The 19769-nt window shown below is 38.2% G+C and overlaps 1 protein-coding gene across 4 annotated transcripts in view; it reads right to left on the bottom strand.

Moving 5' to 3' along the window:
* Nucleotides 1–10703: 10703 nt before the first annotated feature.
* The window catches only part of ATP7A (ATPase copper transporting alpha), a 142277-nt gene continuing 133211 nt past the window's right edge, over nucleotides 10704–19769 (bottom strand). For all 4 annotated transcript variants that reach the window (XM_088833761.1, XM_055393800.2, XM_055393801.2 and 1 more), the window contains 3 exons: nucleotides 19341–19458; nucleotides 17233–17335; nucleotides 10704–16851 (listed from right to left, as the gene is read on the bottom strand). In XM_088833761.1, coding sequence (XP_088689887.1) covers nucleotides 16575–16851; nucleotides 17233–17335; nucleotides 19341–19458 — 498 coding nt within the window. In that variant the 3' untranslated portion in view covers nucleotides 10704–16574. The remainder of the gene's footprint in view (nucleotides 16852–17232; nucleotides 17336–19340; nucleotides 19459–19769) is intronic.

Genomic DNA, 19769 nt, shown 5'->3' with positions numbered 1-19769 from the left:
GAACCAGGAAGAAATAGAAAATCTTAACAGACCCATCACAAGCACGGAATTAGAGGCTGTAATTAGAAATCTTCCAGCAAACAAAAGCCCAGGTCCAGACGGCTTCACAGCTGAATTCTACCAAAAATTTAGAGAAGAGCTAACAACTATTCTACTCAAACTCTTCCAGAAAATTGCTGAGGAAGGGAAACTTCCAAACTCATTCTATGAGGCCACCATCACCCTAATCCCCAAACCTGGTAAAGATCCCACAAAAAAAGAAAACTACAGGCCAATATCACTGATGAACATAGATGCAAAAATCCTTAACAAAATTCTAGCAATCAGAATCCAACAACATATTAAGAAGATCATACATCATGACCAAGTGGGCTTTATCCCAGGAATGCAAGGATTCTTCAATATCCGCAAATCAATCAACGTAATACACCACATTAACAAACTGAAAAATAAAAATCATATGATTATCTCAATAGATGCAGAGAAAGCCTTTGACAAAATTCAACATCCATTTATGATAAAAAAAACCCTCCAGAAAGTGGGAATAGAAGGGACATATCTCAACATAATAAAACCCATATGATAAACCCACAGCAAACATTATCCTCAATGGTGAAAAACTGAAAGCATTTCCCCTAAAGTCAGGAACAAGACAAGGGTGCCCACTCTCACCACTACTATTCAACATACTTCTGGAAGTTTTGGCTACAGCAATCAGAGCGGAAAAAGACATAAAAGGAATACAAATTGGAAAAGAAGTAAAACTGCAGATGAATGGATAAGAAAGCTTTGGTACATATACACAATGGAGTATTTTTCAGCCATCAAAAAGAATGCATTTGAGTCAGTTCTAATGAAGTGGATGAAATTGGAGCCTATTATACAGAGTGAAGTCAGCCTGAAAGAAAAACATCAATACAGTATACTAACGCATATATATGGAATTTAGAAAGATGGTAACCTTAACACTGTATACGAGACAGCAAAAGAGACATAGGTGTATAGAACAGTCTTTGGGACTCTGTGGGAGAGGGTGAAGGTGGGATGATTTGGGAGAATGGCATTGTAGCATGTATATTATCATATGTGAAATTAATCTCCAGTCCAGGTTCGACGCATGATACAGGATGCTTGGGGCTGGTGCACGGGGATGACCTGGAAGGAGGATATGGGGAAGAGGGAGGTGGGAGGGGGGTTCAAGAGGGGGAACACATGTACACCCGGGGCGGATTCGTGTCAATGTATGGCAAAACCAACCAATATATTAATGTAAAGTAATTTGCCTCTAATAAAAAAAAATAAAATAAAATGTGGGTAAGATCCTAGTGAAGGTTTTTAGAAAACACAGTTTCATGACTCACATAGTACCTGAGTATGACAGTCCTTCATCTACTCCTTGGAAGGAAAGTTATGACCAACCTAGACAGCATATTAAAAAGCAGAGACATTACTTTGTCAACAAAGGTCCGTCTAGTCAAGGCTATGGTTTTTCCAGTAGTCATGTACGGATGTGAGAGTTGGACTAGAAAGAAAGCTGAGCACTGAAGAATTGATGCTTTTGAACTGTGGTGTTGGAGAAGACTCTTGAGAGTCCCTTGGACTGCAAGGAGATCCAACCAGTCCATCCTAAAGGAGATCAGTCCTGGGTGTCCATTGGAAGGACTGATGTTGAAGCTGAAACTCCAATACTTTGGCCACCTGATGCCAAAAGCTGACTCATTTGAAAAGACCCTGATGCTGGGAAAGATTGAGGGCAGGAGGAGAAGGGGATGACAGAGGATGAGATGGTTGGATGGCATCACCGACTCAATGGACATAAGTTTGGGTAGACTCCGGGAGTTGATGATGGACAGGGAGGCCTGGTGTGCTGTGGTTCATGGGGTCACAAAGAGTCGGACACGACTGAGCAACTGAACTGAACTGAATTCATCTGCAAACAGGTATTCTAACAGTATTGGCTGAAAGTCTGCCACAAATTAAACTGTTCATATCTTGTTATTACTATTTAATATTCTATGCTTTCTCTGTGAAATTGGAGAGAGTGGATGCTTTTATTTCTATTCTTGGAAGTTTCTTGACAGCATTATGACTTGAAAATTCATCTGAGGATAGGGGAGATGAGAACGGAGATGATCCACGCTGCATGCTCTACTTTGAGGAGTCTATGGGCCTGACATCCAGAAAAGACAGTTTGGAATTAACACTTTCCAATTTACATTTCTGTCACATATTTTGCTGCTAAATTTTACAGGAGAGAAAAGGAGGCCAAGACATGTAGCATGACTTTGCACTCAGCTAGTAAGTGATTACATCAGATTGAGATTCAAATCCAGGCCTCTTTGCGCCGAGAAAGGGAACCCTCCTACACTGTTGGTGGGAATGTAAATTGGTACAGCCACTATGGAAAACAGTATGGCATTTCTTTAGAAAAAACTAAAAATAGAGCTATCATATGACCCACCAATCCCACTCCCAGGAATATACCCAGAGAAAACCATAATTCAAAAAGATACATGCACCCCAGAGTTCATTGCAGCACTCTTTACAAAAGCCAGGATGTGGAAACAACTTAGATGTCCATCAACAGAGGAAAGGATAAAGAAGATGTGGTACATATGGACAATGGAATATTGCTGAGACATAAGCAAGAATGAAGCTGTGCCATTTGTAATAACATGGATGGACATAGAGATTATTATACTGAGTGAAGTAAGAAAGATATTCAAGAAAGATGAATATCATGATATTATTTAAATGTGTAATCTAAAAAATGATACAAATGAAGTTTCTTACAAAATAGAAACAGTCTCTTAGACATATAAAACAAAATTAGGGTGATTGAAGGGGAGATGGGGAAGGATATATTAGGAGTTTGGAATTAGTAGATACAAACTACTATATATAGGATAGATAAACAACAAGATTCTACTGTATAGCACAGGGAACTATATTCAATATCTTGTAATAACCTATAATGGAAAAGAATATGTATATGTATAACTGAATCACTTTGCTGTACACCAGGAACTAATACAACATTGTAAATCAGCTATACTTCAATAAATAAATATAACAAATCCAGTCCTCTTGACCTCCACTCCAGTGCTCTTACCACCTCAGCATAGGTGGTGCAAACAGATCTTGACACCTGCTCTCCAAGTACTGCTGAAGAGGCTGTGGGTGACATGGGCCCAGAATGCTATCTAGGATTCTATTCTTTTCTTTTAAATGCTTACTCTTGATACTTCTGAGGTGTGGTGAAACCCAGTCAAGAATCACTGTGGTAGTCAAATGAAAATTAACTCTAAACTTGCATATGGAATCTTAATGAGTTTATTAGACTAACAAGTGCATTTTTAAAGGACTGTGAAAAGTTAGAAAGCATACTCTGTCCAGTAGTTACAGCAGCACCTAATTTAGGATGCACTTGGGGATCCCAAATTCTTTTATTCCAGTTTTATTGTTATATTGTTATATAATTGACATATAAAATTGTGTAAGAGTAAGGTATACAATACAATTATGTGATATTTGTATATGTTGAAAAATGATTATCACAATAAGTTTAGCTAAAATCCATCACTTCACATAGTTACAAAAATTTTTTTCCTTGTGAAGAGAGCTGTTAAGACCTACTATTTTTAGCAATTTTCAAATATACAAAATGGTACTTTCAGTTACAGTCATCATGCGGTACATTTGATCCCCAGAACTTGTTTATCTTATAACTGAAAGCTTGTACCTTTTGAACACCTTCACCCAATTGCCCTACCCCCACCTCCTGCCTCTGGCAACCACAAATCTGATCTCTGTTTCTATGAGTTTGGTTTTTTAGATTCCACATAAGAGCAAGCTCATACAGTATTTGTCTTCCTCTGACTTATTTCACTTAGCATAGTGCCCTCAAAGTGTATCCATATTGCTGCAAGTGGCAAGATTTCCCTATTTTTTATGGATGAGTTTTATTCCCTGCATATACACACCACATTTTCTTTTTCCATTCATCCACTGTTGGACATTTATTTCCAGATCTTTGCAATTGTGAATAGTATTGCAATGAACATGGGGGTGCAGATCTCTCTTCAGATCCCAAATTCTTAGAGCCTCTTAGGTCATCGGGTACAGGTGGAAAGGTTTGCTGCTGCTAAGTCACTTCAGTCATGTTCAACTCTGTGCAACCCCATAGACAGCAGCCCACCAGGCTCCCCCATCCCTTGGATTCTCCAGGCAAAAACACTGGAGTGGGTTGCCATTTCCTTCTCCAATGCATGGAAGTGAAAAGTGAAAGTGAAGCTGCTCAGTCGTGTCCACCTCTTAGTGACCCTATGGACTGCAGCCTGCCGAAGGGTCCTCCATCCATGGGATTTTCCAGGCAAGAGTACTGGAGTAGGGTGCCATTGCCTTCTCCAGTGGAAAGGTTTAAGCAGTAGGAAACAAGGCTTGTTGAGTGATATGAAAAGAAATGCTATGCCACCTCCATGTAATACCACTGTCTATAGTGGAATTTGTGAGTGAATTACTTTGAAGAAAACATAATTTTCTTGATCCTCCAGTCTCTAATACTGCTATCTATCTCTTGCTACCATTCTGGGAAGCATTTCTTCCCATAATTCCCTCTATATTGCTGGGATGCAACCAAGGGTTAAGGAAAACAACATACCTGTGAGAAGCTCTTAGGACATATTCCTGCTGCTCATCTTTCTATAGTCAGATTTTCTCTAAAATGAGAAACTTTTCTCTTGGGAATCTTCAAAACCTCAAGATGATTGCTGAACTCTTAGGACATGTGACCAAGCTAAAAGCATTTTCTTCCTCTTTGGAGCTCATCTTTTTTGTTTTTTCCAGGAACTAAGGGAGTCTCAAATCCTGCTTGACATGTGTTATGAAACATTTTTAGTGAGAAGATTTCACCTTCTGCCCACCACAAGTTTCTCCAGATTTCTTCCTCCCTGGGAATTCTTGGGGTTACTCTGCTGGTTCAAGCCCTGCATTGAGAGAAATTCTAGCCAAAATATCTAGAACTGCACATATGGATTGGGTGTGCTTCATCTTCATCCAGATCCCAGCTGTGTCTGAGCATTGTGGTCAGGCTGTCTCATCCTGCTTCCTTCCCCTCTGACTCCTTTCTACCACAAACTTGGCTACCAGTTTGACAGTATTGCCTGTGTTGTCTTATATTTTCTTTGGTTTGAAGTGCAGAATTTGTTACTTTATCCTAATGATGGCCAAGAGAAGCCTGTAAAGAGACTGAATTCTGAATCTACAACATGATCAAGAACTAACTTGAAACAATTACTAAAGGGTGGGAGGAAGAAACATCACAAAAACCCATTTCCAGGACCAGTTCTTGGCAGAACTGAGAAATTTCTAGTCAGGTCTTAGTAGTTTTAACCTTAGTACTCTTTCCTTCATACACCTTTAGAGTATCTGGAGCCAAGATTTTCTACCATGTGTGTTACACTCTAGAAACTGGGAGAGAAACCTTGCTTTGATAGCCCAGTGCTTCTCACTTTTAAATACTGAAACTACAAGGTTTCAGTAGAGATGTTTCTCAGAAAAAGAGATAAAAGCAGAATAGTATGTTTTGCAAAAACATCATAATGGGGAGGGGGGTAACCCCTGGATAACATCTTTTTTTTTGAGTCAGGAGACATTCCCTAGCAGGATCCCTGAGGTTTGTTAACAATGCCTTTTTTGGGAGGAAAGGACCCCCTTTTGGCTTTTTCAAAACTCTCACCTATTCTATGTATCCTCTCTTGTTTTCAAATAAAAATAGCTAATGGCAACTTCCCTGGTAGTCCAGTGGTTAAGAATATGCCTTCCAATGCAGGGGACGTGGGTTTGATCCCTGGTCAGGGACCTAAGATCCCACATGCCTTGGGGCAACTAAACCTGTGCACCACAACTAGAGAGAAGCCTCTGTGCCACAAGGAAAGATCCCACGTGCCTCAGCTAAGACTCAATGAAGCCAATAAATAATAAATAGAAACAATTTATCATGCGCCAGGTGTAATTAGTACTTTACATGTATTTACTCGGGTAACAAGTAACTCTATGAAGTAAATATCATTGTTCCAGTTTTTAGATGAGGAAATAGACACAGAAAAATAAGTAGCCCAAGGTCACCTAGCCGGTAAGGAACAGAGCTGTGATGGTATCACTGTTTACCCAGGACCATGTGGCTTCTCTTAATCCCTATACTTTCTGCTGGTGAGCTGGGTTGATATATGGATCTAACTATTCCTATGCAATATCCTTGGCAGGTTCCTATGCAATATTGTTCTTTACAGCATCGGACTTTACCTTGACCACAGACATATCCGCAGCAGAGTGTTGTTTCCACTTTGGCCCAGCCACTTCATTCTTTCTGGAGCTATTAGTAATTGCCCTCCCCTCTTCCCCAGTAGCATATTTGACACCTTCCTACCCGTGGGGCTCATATTCTGGTGTCATATATTTTTGTGTTTTTATACTATTCATGGGGTTCTCACAGCAAGAATACTGGAGTGGGTTGCCATTTCCTTCTCCAGTGGACCACATTTTGTAGGAACTCTTCACTATGACCCATTTGTCTTGGATGGCCCTGTATGACATGGCTCATAGCGTCATTGAATTATGCAAGCCCCTTTGCCACAAGGCTGTGATCCATGAATGTAAGAACAGCTGGAACTCTCCTATAATACTGGCAGGAATGTAAGATGGCACAACCAGTCTAGAGGAGTTTGGTTATTTCTTACAAACAGACACTCATTATATGACCCAGCAAACAAACTCCTGAGCATTTACCTAGACCAGGATTTCTCAACCCTGGCACTATTGACATCTCAGGCCAGCTAGTTCTTGATTGGGTGGTGGGGAGCAGGTTGTTCTATCCTTTGGAGGATGTTTAGCAGCATCCCTGATTTGTGCATTCCAGTAGATGCAAGTAGTACCCCCTTCCACCAAGATGAGACAATCAAAATGTCGCCAAACATTGTCAGATATCCCTTGGGATTGCAAAATAGCCCCCACTTGAGAACCACACTGCTAGAGAAATGAAACTCAAGTTCACGCAAACCCAAGTTCATGCAAATACCTAAACCCAAATGTTCATGAGTGTCTTATTCACAATTGCCAAAAACTAGAACAACCCAAATATCCTTCAGTGGAGAAAGGAATAAGAAAACAATGCTAAGTCCATGCAATGTAGTACTACTACTATAGCAAAAAAAAAAAAAAGTCATTAATATACACATTAAATTTAATGGATATCAAAGTTATGCTGAGTGAAAGTCAATCTCAAAGTGTTACACAATGTATGGTTCCATTTACATGGCATTCTTGAAAAGTCAAAATTATAAGGACAAAAATGTAGATCAGTTGTTGCCAGAAGTTAGGAATGAAGGGAAAATGTGGCAAAGGGATAACATGAGTTGAGTTTTGGTGGGTAGTAGAACTCTTCTCTATACTGACTACCGTGGTGTTTACATGTACTATAGCTTACAGAACTGTATACCAAAAGAAAGAGCCAATTTTATTGTATGTTCAATGTAAAAAAATTAATTAATTTGGTTGCATCAGGTCTTAGCTATGGCCCATGGGCTCTTCCTTGTAGGGTGTAGGCTTCTCTCTCTAGTTGTGCCTCACAGGCTTAGTTGCCCCATGGCATGTGGGATCTTAGTTCCCTGATCAGGGATTGAACCTGCGTCCCTTGCATTGGAAGGCAGATTCTTAATCACTGGACCACCAGGGAAGTCCTAAAAATTTTTTAAATAAGTTTTTAAAAACCTGGGACGCAAGGTTTTTGGATGTTATTAAGTGAAGCTGTGATTCCAGGAGCTGCTATAGCCATCTTGTCTTTGATTATGTCAGTGGTAATGAACTTTGGAATTGCCCATCTCAGGACTTCTTGCTGTGTGAGATAATATATTTCCCTTATACTTAGGAGATGTGGTACATATATACAATGGAATACTATTCAGCCATAAAAAGAAAAAAAAAGAATGAAATTACCATTTGCAGCAACATGGATGCAACTAAAGATTATCATATTAAGTGAAGTAAACAAAGACAAATATCATATGATATCACTTACATGTGAAAGCTTTAAAAAATACAAATGCGAATGGATAAAAAAAGCTGTGGTACACATACACAATGGAATATTACTCAGCTACTAAAAAGAATGCATTTGCATCAGTTCTAATGAGGTGGATGAACTGGAGCCTATTATACAGAGTGAAGGAAGTCAGAAAGAAAAAAACCGATACAGTATATTAACACATATATATGGTATTTAGAAAGACGGTAAAGATGACCCTATATGTGAGACAGCAAAAGAAACACAGATGTGAAGAACAGTCTTTTGCACTCTGTGGGAGAAGTCAAGGGTGGGATGATTTGAGAGATAGCATTGAAACATGTATATTACCATATGTGAAATAGATTGCTAGTCCAGGTTCGATGCATGAGACAGGGTGCTCAGGGCTGGTGCACTGGGATGACCCTGAGCGATGGGATGGGGAGGGAGGTAAGAGGGGGGTTCTGGATGGGAGACACATGTACACCCATGGCTGATTCATGTCAATGTATGGAAAAACCACTACAATATTATAAAGTAACTAGCCTTCAATTAAAATAAATAAATTAATTAAAAATACAAATGAACATATTTACAGAATAGAAATAGACTCACAGACATAGAAAAAAAATTTACAGCTACCAAAGACAAAATGGCAGGGGAGGCATAAATTAGGAATATGGGATTAACATATATACATTACTACATATAAAACAGATAATCAACAAGGACTTACTCAATATTTTATAATAACTTATAGTGGGAAATAATTTGAAAAAGAATGGATGTATGTATAACTGAATCACTGTACTGTACACCTGAAACTAACACAATATTGTAAACCAACTATCATATAAAATAAAAATTAAAGATACAAAATTTATTGTAAACTGTTACAGCAGCAATAGGAAACTATTAAATAATACAGTCACCCAGCTGGTATGTGACAGAACTAGACTATTACAAATAGGTCTGGTGGACTCCAACATCAATGCTCTTTTGATCACTATGGAGATGTGGTGCTTTTAAAGAAATGGTGGACGAGACTTCCCTGGCGGTGCAGTGGGTAAGAATCCACCTGCTAATGCAGGGGAACACGGGTTTGGTCCCTGATCCTGGAAGATCCCACATTCCATGGGGCAATTAAGCCTGGTGCTGCAACTACTGAGCCCACGTGCCCTAGAGCCCATGCTCTGCAACAAAAGCCACCACAATGAGAAGCACATGCACTACAACTAGAGAGTAGGTCCCACTTGCCACAACTGGAGAAAGCCTGCATGCAGCAACAAAGACCCAGTGCAGCTATAAATAAATAAATAAATATTAAAGAAAAGAAACAGTGGATGCAAAAGTGAAAGGTAAAAAGCTACAAGAAGGAAGAAGAGCTTAGAGCTGATTCTGTGTTCTACAATATGACCTCTTCTATATGGCCTGTTGTTTTTCATTTCAATAATTATAAAGTTATTTGGATTTAAAATAATATTTTCAAGTGATTGCTAATACTTCTGGCTAGATATAAAAATCATTAGTACTTTAGAATGAATTAATTTGTTTTTTATTATGTGATGCTAATAACTGCAGTGAAGAAATTGAATTTTTGATTGGGTGAGGGTGAAGCAAATAATGCTCAAGTAATGGCAGCACTTCAGTTTACAGACAGGCCTGGGGGCTGGGGGAAGGGCTTTGACAATGAAAAGCTGGGGACAATAGATACAATATGCCAAAGACTATTTCAAACTTTTCCAGAGAACTGCCTGCATGGAAGTTTTCAGATTTAAACTTCATGAGATCCTATTTATACTAGCAATTTCATTTAAATCTTGTTCTCAAGAACCTTGCCTTTCACACCTTACTCATCACTCATTTCCACAACTAGTGGTCACATCTTTGAAAAGGAAGCATTAAGCAATTCACAAATTGGACTAGGGCTCACTGGCTCTAGTCAAATTTGTGAAAGCAGCAGCCCAACCTCTCTCATCTCTATTTGAATTTTAGCAGGGCCTTTAAAGCCTCCCCCAACAGAAGGTTTCTGGCTTCTTTGTTTTGCTTTGGTTTTGTCTGGAAGGTTTAGAAACCTCACTGCATGTCTTTCTCAGAGGTCAGTCAAGGCTCCAATAGGAAAGAGGGCTGGCCAGCCAAGCAGATACCTCAGTGATTTTATTCTTCTACTTCCATTTCTAATCTTATTTTCATACCCTGAATAATCCCAAGGATTTGAGAGGGAAATAAAACTTAGCTTTTCCTCACAAATAAGTTTAAAATCCTTCCTTAACTTGAATAAGTGTTAGGTATGGGAATATATTTTGGGTGGGATTCTCATACACACTATTGTATAGGACTCCCCAATTGCTAGAAAAGCTCTTGTCTCCATTTAGCTCATTTAGGGTAGACAATCTATAAAAAAAGTATTACAGGCTATGAAGGAAAGGAGGACAATTATATCCCTTTGTTTCTTATCCTCACTAAAAGATATAGCAAGAGGAGTGAAGTCTGAAGGAAAACAGATTTCTTTCCTCTCACTCTTAGTGAATGTGTGGTACTGCTTCCAATCCTGCCCCACTGTTGATTTAAAAAAAAAAAAGACACCTAAAACCACAAGGTAGTTTGGAACTTCTGGCAGAGGAGTTGGATGATATAACAAAACAGACACTGACAAAAAAATTCTTTTGTTTTAGAATACTATAATTGTAAAGTTGAAGGCACATCCTTGGCAGAAATATGATCAATTACATGCTTATGAAAAACAAACTACTGAATATCTTCAATACAGTAGATGATTATTGCACAACATCGTCCACTGATGTTTTGGGTATTAATCAATGTTCAACAATGGTTAATTAAACATTTCTTTAACTAAAAGCATAAGGTTGAGACACCTGGTTTTGGCTATAAAAGGCATTTATTATCAATGCCATTACAGAAGCTCTTTTCACTGAAGAATAAGAATTAGTGCTTTTGTACTTTATCTGGTTACCCATACCAGATAAACTTTCAGAAAGACTACAGAGTTAGTGTAAAAATAGCTAATAATTTGGCATGAATCTAAATTTTTTATATTTGGTAAAACAGTATTTTTAAAATACAGAAAAGAAACAAAAAATCTAAAAGGAGTGAGTCCAGAAATATTTTTATTCTTATTAAAACAACCAGTAACCAGATGCCTCACCCAAATAAAATAACAAAATAGAGTAAAATAAATATTAAGGAAAATAATTTTAAAGCAAGATCCACAAATAATGGAAAAAATTCTCTAAGAACATACATTTTTTATTTTTAAGCTGTGTATATAAAAGATATGGACACTTAAATTTTTGGAAATATTTTGTCTACAATGCAATTTTAAGTATTCTTAACAAGGAATACACCCAATAGAAGAATAACTTTTAAAAAGTTAAAGCAAAGTATAAAATTATTTGTTCACAAGGCATCAAATCTAATACTCTAAAATGTTGATTCTAAACTAGGAAAAATAACACTTCTATTGTCACAACTGACAACCATACCTCTTTAGACTATGAAACTAAATAGTTATGTTTTAACCTTTGAAATTTAAAAGGCATCTTTGGATATTTAAGATAAAAGATGCCCCTTAGTTGAGTCTGAATCAGCACTGGATATGAAAACATCCTTGTTATCATCAGACTGAGGGCATGGTTGCTGAATGAATACAGAAGAGTGACGAAGAAACAAGAAAAAACAAACTTCAAATATTCTAATATCAAATTCAAATATAAATCCATTTCCTTCTATATGGTAACATGTGTATACGTGTATGATACGAGTAAACAAAGATGCATATGCACACATTTATAAAGTTTGTTCTAATTAGTAAATAATTACCTAAAGCTAGTTACTAACTAAAAGCAGTGTTTTTTATCCCCTCCATAAATCACCTTTCTCTTTGGTGACTACAGATGCTCTATGAAGCTAATGGGAGCTCAGAATTGCAAGAGACTTGTAGAAGAGAATTCAAAGATAGTGACAGATATTTAAAGCAGGATTCTTTCGAAACGGCATGTTTTCTATTCCTGTACAAAAGGCTAAATTATATTCTTGATTTTTCTCAGATTATATAGACTCTCTTCTCATTGTCCTATGATGTGCATCTCTTGGCATGTGGGGCCATATGGACAACTCTAACACACACATGAAATAAAAGTAGTAACAGGCTATGTCCAAGTGCCTCAGAGAGACAGGAATGAGAATGAGGGGAAAGGTGTCTCTTTTTTCAAAAGTCTCTGTTATACATTTTTTTGTATTAGTTATTTCTTCTAGAAGAAACAAGTTATGGTATGATGGACCACTGGAATTAAAATAAAAAACAAGTTTTCAAACTCCAATTGAAAGCATGGAAGATGGCCTAGGCCTTGGTCTAAAAAGAGCCTAGACATACAAATTCATTCGTACTTCATTAAAATTGGTTTGTTTTTCTAGATTAAAAGCACCTTCATCACATTTTAGTTCTCTTTTTAAGACAGCTGAGATAAAAATGAGATCTTTTCCAAATCTTAAAAGTCAATGTGGAATTATGCTGTAAACTTTTTGAGTCTGTATGAAAGAACAAGAGAAAAAGGAAGTTGGGGAAGAAGAATCCCATCCCCTACTCCCACATGATTTGACTCTGCTCTGTAAAAACAATTTTTAATATTTATTACTGACATCAAGGGGATATAATAACTAATATTTACTGAGTATAAATCTTATGTGTTAGGCATTGAGTTAGCAGCTTTAAATGTGACAATGGGAATAGATATTAGGAAATTATGAGTTTTTTTTTTCACTTACATGTTCTGCATCTGAAATCCACCTTGCAGTTAACAAATTAATTTAAATAATCATACAAGTACCAGACCTCTGACCAATGTATTAACTCCCCAGTACTCACAGGGCAATTTCTAAATTTATATGCCAATGCTGCTGCTAAGTCACTTCAGTCGTGTCCGACTCTGTGTGACCCCATAGACGGAAGCCCACCAGGCTCCCCCTTCCCTGGGATTCTCCAGGCAAGAACACTGGAGTGGGTTGCCATTTCCTTCTCCAATGTGTGAAAGTGGAAAGTGAAAAGTGAAAGTGAAGTCGCTCAGTTGTGTCCCCGACCCTTAGCGACCCCACGGACTGCAGCCTACCAGGCTCCTCCATCCATGGGATTTTCTAGGCAAGAGTACTGGAGTGGCTTGCCATTGCCTTCTCCGAGAAGCCTATAAATCTACCAATCACACTAACTAGCAACTGCAAATATTTTAAACTACAGACAAATATAGATTTGGCTAAAAGGTATCACAACCTAAGGAAATTCTCATTTCTGGATTACAATTTACTATAGTTTTTGGAAAAAGCAGCTTAGTGTAATGGCATTATTTTAAAGTCATTTTGAGAGATTATCTAAAACAATAAGACAATTAAAATCTATTAAATTATAAATATCAGCTAATGTCTTGTATTCTCTCAAAAAGGACAGATTTAATGAATCCACGTTTTCATTCCAATCCAAAGAAGGGCAACGCCAAAGAATGTTCAATCTACTGCACAACTGCACTCATTTCACATGCTAGCAAAGTAATGCTCAAAATTCTCCACACCAGGCTTCAACAGTATGTGGACTGAGAACCTCCAGATGTTCAAGCTGGATTTAGAACAGGCAGAGGAACCAGAGATCAAATTGCCAACATCCATTGGATCAAAGAAAAAGCAAGAGAATTCTAGAAAAACATCTACTTTTGCTTCACTGACTACACTAAAGCTCAAGATTGCTGGGAGAAATATCAATAACCTCAGATATGCAGATGACACCACCCTTATGGCAGAAAGTGAAGAGGAACTAAAAAGCCTCTTGATGAAAGTGAAAGAGGAGAGTGAAAAGGTTGGCTTGAAGCTCAACATTCAGAAAACGAAGATCATGGCATCTGGTCCCATCACTTCATGGGAAATAGATGGGGAAACAGTGGAAACAGTGTCAGACTATTTTTTGGGCTCCAAAATCACTATGGATGCTGATTGCAGCCATGAAATTAAAAGATGCTTACTCCTTGGAAGGAAAGTTATGACGAACCTTGATAGTATATTAAAAAGCAGAGACATTACTTTGCCAACCAAGGTCCGTCTAGTCATGGCTATGGTTTTTCCCGTGGTCATGTATGGATGTGAGAGTTGGACTGTGAAGAAAGATGATCGCCAAAGAATTGATGCTTTTGAACTGTGGTGTTGGAGAAGACTCTTGAGAGTCCCTTGGACTGCAAGGAGATGCAACTAGTCCATTCTAAAGGAGATCAATCCTGGGTGTTCATTGGAAGGACTGATGCTAAAGCTGAAACTCCAATACTTTGATCACGTCATGCGACGAGTTTACTCACTGGAAAAGACTCTGATGCTGGGAGGGATTGGGGACAGGAGGAGAAGGGGACGATAGAGAATGAGATGGCTGGATGGCATCACCGACTCGATGGACATGAGTTTGAGTGAACTCCAGGAGTTGGTGATGGACAGGGAGGCCTGGCGTGCTGTGATTCATGGGGTTGCAAAGAGTCGGACACGACTGAGTGACTGAACTGAACTGAACTGAAAGCCTTTGACTTTGTGATCACAACAAACTGTGGAAAATTAGACCACCTGACCTGCCTCCTGCGAAACCTGTATACAGGTCAAGAAGCAACAGTTAGAACCAGACAAGGAACAATAGACTGGTTCCAAGTTGGGAAAGGAGTACACCAAGGCTATATATTGTCACCCTGTTTGTTTAACTTATATGCAGAGTACATCATGCAAAATGCCAGGCTGGATGAAGCACAACCTGGAATCAAGACTGGCAGGAGAAATATCAACAACCTCAGATATGCAGATGACACCATATTTATGGCAGAAAGTGATGAGGAACTAAAGAGCCTCTAGATGAAAGTCAAAGTGGACAGTGAAAAAGCTGGCTTAAAACTCAATGTTCAAAAAATGAATATCATGGCATCTGGTCCCATCACTTCAGGGCAAACAAATGGGGAATAAATGGAAATACTCACAGACTGTGACCATAGTCATTAAATTAAAGACACTTGTTCCTTGGAAGAAAAGCTATGACCAACCTAGACAGCATATTAAAAAGCAGAGTTATTACTTTGCCAACAAAGGTCCACATAGTTAAAGCTGTGGTTTTTCCAGTAGTCATGTATGGATGTGAGAGTTGGACATAAAGAAGGCTAAGCACTGAAGAATTGTTGCTTTTGAACTGTGGTGTTGGAGAAGACTTTTGAGAGTCCCTTGGACTGCAAGGAGATCCAACCAGTCAATCCTAAAGGAAATCAGTCCTGAATGTTCATTGGAAGGACGGATGCTGAAGTTGAAGCTCCAATAATTTTGGCCATCTGATGCGAAGAAATGACTCACTGGAAAAGACTCTGACGCTGGGAAAGATTCATGGCAGGAAGAGAAGGGAACGACAGAGGATGAGATGGTTGGATGATATCACCGATTTAATAGACATGAGTTTGAGCAAGCTCTGGGAGATGGTGAAGGACAGTGAAACCTGGCATGCTACAATCCATGGGGTGGCACAGAGTTAGATGTGACTGAGTGACTGAACAACAGCAAGAATAACAACAAGGTAACTTTATGACCAGTATATGTTAAAGATGGTAGTGTCAATCTTTGGGAAAAAAAATCAGTTGTAGAAGTGGCACAAAATCTTAAGTTGCTGAACTGAGGCTGACAGACAATACTAAGAACTTACAGCTGAATTCAGCAGGAGTGAACTGAAAGATTACACAGAGCTAGGGAGTTACTGAAGGAAGAATCTGATGTATTTTTTTTAACAGTGGAAAGATGGGAAGCAGGGAACTATACAGGCCCTTAAGGTCTCTGAGCTACAAGATAAAGAAACAAAGAAGGTACTGGAAAAGTTGTCAGTTACTTTTCAATGAGAAACTATCTACACTTAGCTCACTTGAAAGAACATAACAAAAGTAAACACACTGGGGCATCTAAGAAAGCAACTGCAAAGACCAAGATGCAGGGAGAATAAGAGGGGAAGAAAGCCTGTAATAAATAAGGCACGTCTATTTTTAAACAATTTCTACTGTTTTCCTTCAAAAACTAGATGTTTTATACAGTGCTTTGAAAGCCACTGCTCCCCAATCTGGCAGGCAGGGAGAAGTGCTCAAGAATCTCAAGATTATGCACTCAAATTTTACAATGTTTAATTATCTTGAAATTTTAATCAAATAAAAAATTATTTATGATTTCAGCAGCAATTCAGCGTCTTCAGCTGTAGGACTTGTAAACCTCACTGCTCTACCTTATCTGTTGCTAGTGAAAACAAAAAATACTGGAATTTCATTTTCAGTAAAGCTAGGTTCTGAGCTGATGCCCTTAAAAGATATTTTTGCCATCAGACAAATGCAATTCAAATAGGTTCCCTAACATGAGAGCATGAGACCAACATAAAGCCTTGCAATATTTTAAAAAGCTAAGGTGATCATGAATACTGTGTCAGTGCAGGACAACATCATCTAGCAGCATTCTCTGTGGCCTGTTACAACGCACTGTCGTCATCTTCCCTGCAGTCTCCGACCAGAAGTGAGTGCTTGTCAGGTTCACTGGTACCAACACTGTTTAGTGATCGTTTATCAGACAGTAGTGAATTTATGGAGGCTCTGCTGTAATTAACAATTCGGTCCAGCAAACCCAGTTTAGGAGAATTTCTTGAGGTATCATCTATTCCAACATGAACACTTATTTCTGAAGGACTTTTCTGTCCCATTTGGTTTCGGGCACGTAGTTCATAATTCTCATAAGTTGGTTTCCTGTAACTGGAAAGATGCAAAAGTATACTAGTTTGAAATAATCAAATGTGAACCAGGCGCTTGTTACATTCAAAAATGAAAAGAGATTTGGATAGTATGAAATGTATAAAGGTGGTCCCTGCTAGGAAATTAGCTCAAAAGGAGTTGTGTGAGGTCACATGATCAGAAATCCTACTTCTCAGAGCCAATGCACTAGATTTTACACCCCTCAGTGCTTGTGGCTGCTCTGTATAGACTACACAAGGTGATAATTACATAAAGTTAGTATTTATTATTAAAAACAGTTTGGGCTTATCATTAATCAATACAAGAATAAAACCTAGCAAGACTGACTGTGGGTGATAAAAGGAATACAAAAGAGAAGCATAAGCAAGCCATCATACTTACAGTTTAAGGAAGAGTGAAGAAAGTACTACTGAAACAGATGAAGCAGCCATTGCAGCGGATCCCATCCAGGGCTGCAAAACCAAACCAATGGGCATAAAAACTCCTAGGAAATAAGTTTGGATTAATTAGAGCAGACAGTACTAAACACATTACCAATGTGTTCCTAATACATATATACAAATCATTTCCTTCCTCAATATTTAATCAGCAATTTATCTTCCTGTTGGTACGGATTTATGTCATTGCCAATTTTTCACTAACACAATGTTGCTGTGAACATTCTTGTACATGTCTCCCTGTGGATGTCTGAGAACTTCCCTAGGGTACATACCTAGAGGTGAAACAGCTGGATTATAACATGGGCACACCTTCAACTTTAGGTAGATGCTTCTCAGTTGTTCTCCAAAGTGGCTATACCAGATCACAAACCCCCAATAGTGTATTAGAGTTCATATTCTACAAACTTATCTACACTTGGTTTTGACAGACATTTTAAAATTTGTTCAAATGACACGGATGAGATAGACTTACTGTACTTGTAGTTTTTTATGTGCTAATCTGTATTTTTATACTTTTTCTACAGTGACCATATATTACTTGTATAATTTTCAAAAATAACTTGCTCCATAAATTAATCTCCCTGGACTTTGATTGTTCTTTTACTTTGTCCTCTCTGTATCTGTGTTTCCCTGTTGATAACCAGCTTTGCAATTGTTCTCAAGCTCTTCATGTTCATCTCTGGCTCTTTAACCAGAGAGAAGAAGAAGAAAGTGATAACTATTTTTCTTTATTTAAAAAAAAAATTATTTAATTTTTATTTATTTTTGGCTGTGCTGGGTCTTTATTGCTGTATGTGGGCTTTCTCTAGTTGCAACAAGCAGGGGCTACTCTTCACTGAAGTGCACGGGCTTCTCACTGTGATGACTTCAGTAGCTGAGAAGTGCGGGCTCCAGTAGTTGTGGCTCATGGGGTTAGTTGCTCCACGGCACCTGGGATTTTCCCAGACCAGGGAAGACTGAACCCATGTCCCTTGAATTGGCAGGATTCTTAACCACTGGACCGCCAGAAAATCTGATAACTATTTTTCTCATGTTAACACCAACCAAGCCCCTAAGTAACAGGGATGATCAGATGCTTATTAAATAATTCTAACCTGCTTTTTTTGGGTTCATATTCTTTTGTTAAATCTCTCTCTCTCACACCCACACACACCCCTGGCTCCCCAACCTAAAAAAAAACTGTTGGTTATTAAAACATTAAGAACATTCTCTATATGTTATAATTGCAACAATGAAACAAGATAAAAACTGATACAGAGTAAAAAAGATCAGGAAGACATGCACAAACTAAAATACCAACAGTAGTTGTGTTTGGGTAGTGAGATTAAAGGTAAATTTATCCTCTTCAGCAAAAAAAATAAATGACCAAGTAAATAAGTACATATGGAGAAAGAGATGAAGCAATGTGGCAAGATAAATTAACTGTGAATTTAGGCAAAGGGTATACAGATTTTATTATGTCATTTTTCCCCTTAGTTTTGTAGGTTTGAAAATTTCAAAATACAAAGTTGGAGGGGAAAAAAGGTAAAATAAAATAAACCTGTCTGAAAGATTATACATTTTAAGGCATAATGAAAATGTTGAAAATTTAAATTACTGATTTTCCCTGATAGCTCAGTTGGTAAAGAATCTGCCTGCAATGCAGGAGACCCTGGTTCAATTCCTGGGTTGGGAAGATCCACTGGAGAAGGAACAGGCTACACACTCCAGTATTCTTGGGCTTCCCTTGTGGCTCAGCTGGTAAAGAATCCGCCTACAATGCAGGAGACCTGGGTTCGATCCCTGGGTTGGGAAGATCCCCTGGAGAAGGGAAAGGCTACCCACTCCAGTATTCTGGCCTGGAGAATTCCATGGACTGTATAGTCTATGGGGCCACAAAGAGTCAGACATGACTGAATGACTTTCATTTTCACTTTAATATTATCTCTCACCATACCAGCAGGCTACATACAAAACTGGGCTCAAAACTAGTAAGAAGACTAAAACTTCCAATATGGTAGGCGTCTAATGACTTCAGGAAAAAAGCAATACAAGTTAACCGTCACATACCAGCAGCTATCGGAATTCCAATCAGATTATAAATTAGAGCAAAGACAAAATTTATCCGAATCCTCTTGACTGTCTTCCTTGATAAATCAATACTTGCCACTACATCCAGAAGATCATTCTGAGAACAGAAATATTTATAATATTAGCAACAGATTCTAACTTAACTAGTAGCTTGTATTTGATACCATGTATGATGAAGATGATGTGTATCTTAGAGAAATATGTGAATTAACTCAAATCTCAGATACTGATAAAAATTTGAGTCAGTCTTGGAAGAGGTTTTTTGGAATTTTTTTCTCAGGGTTCTGGAAACACTTTTAGGGTTGTATGCTGGTACAGGGACTAAATCCCACTAAAATAACTTCAGCAAGTACTTGCTGAAGATAATTGTATTCTATGTATATTCCTAAATTTAATTCTTCATTTAGA

The sequence above is a fragment of the Moschus berezovskii genome, chromosome X (genome assembly GCF_049115385.1).
Source record: "Moschus berezovskii isolate FMDL1 chromosome X, NW_MosBer_1.0, whole genome shotgun sequence".
NCBI classification, from domain to species: Eukaryota; Metazoa; Chordata; class Mammalia; order Artiodactyla; family Moschidae; genus Moschus; species Moschus berezovskii.
The sequence above is the reverse complement of the archived record's forward strand: the minus strand, read 5'-3'. Positions and strand labels throughout refer to the sequence as shown.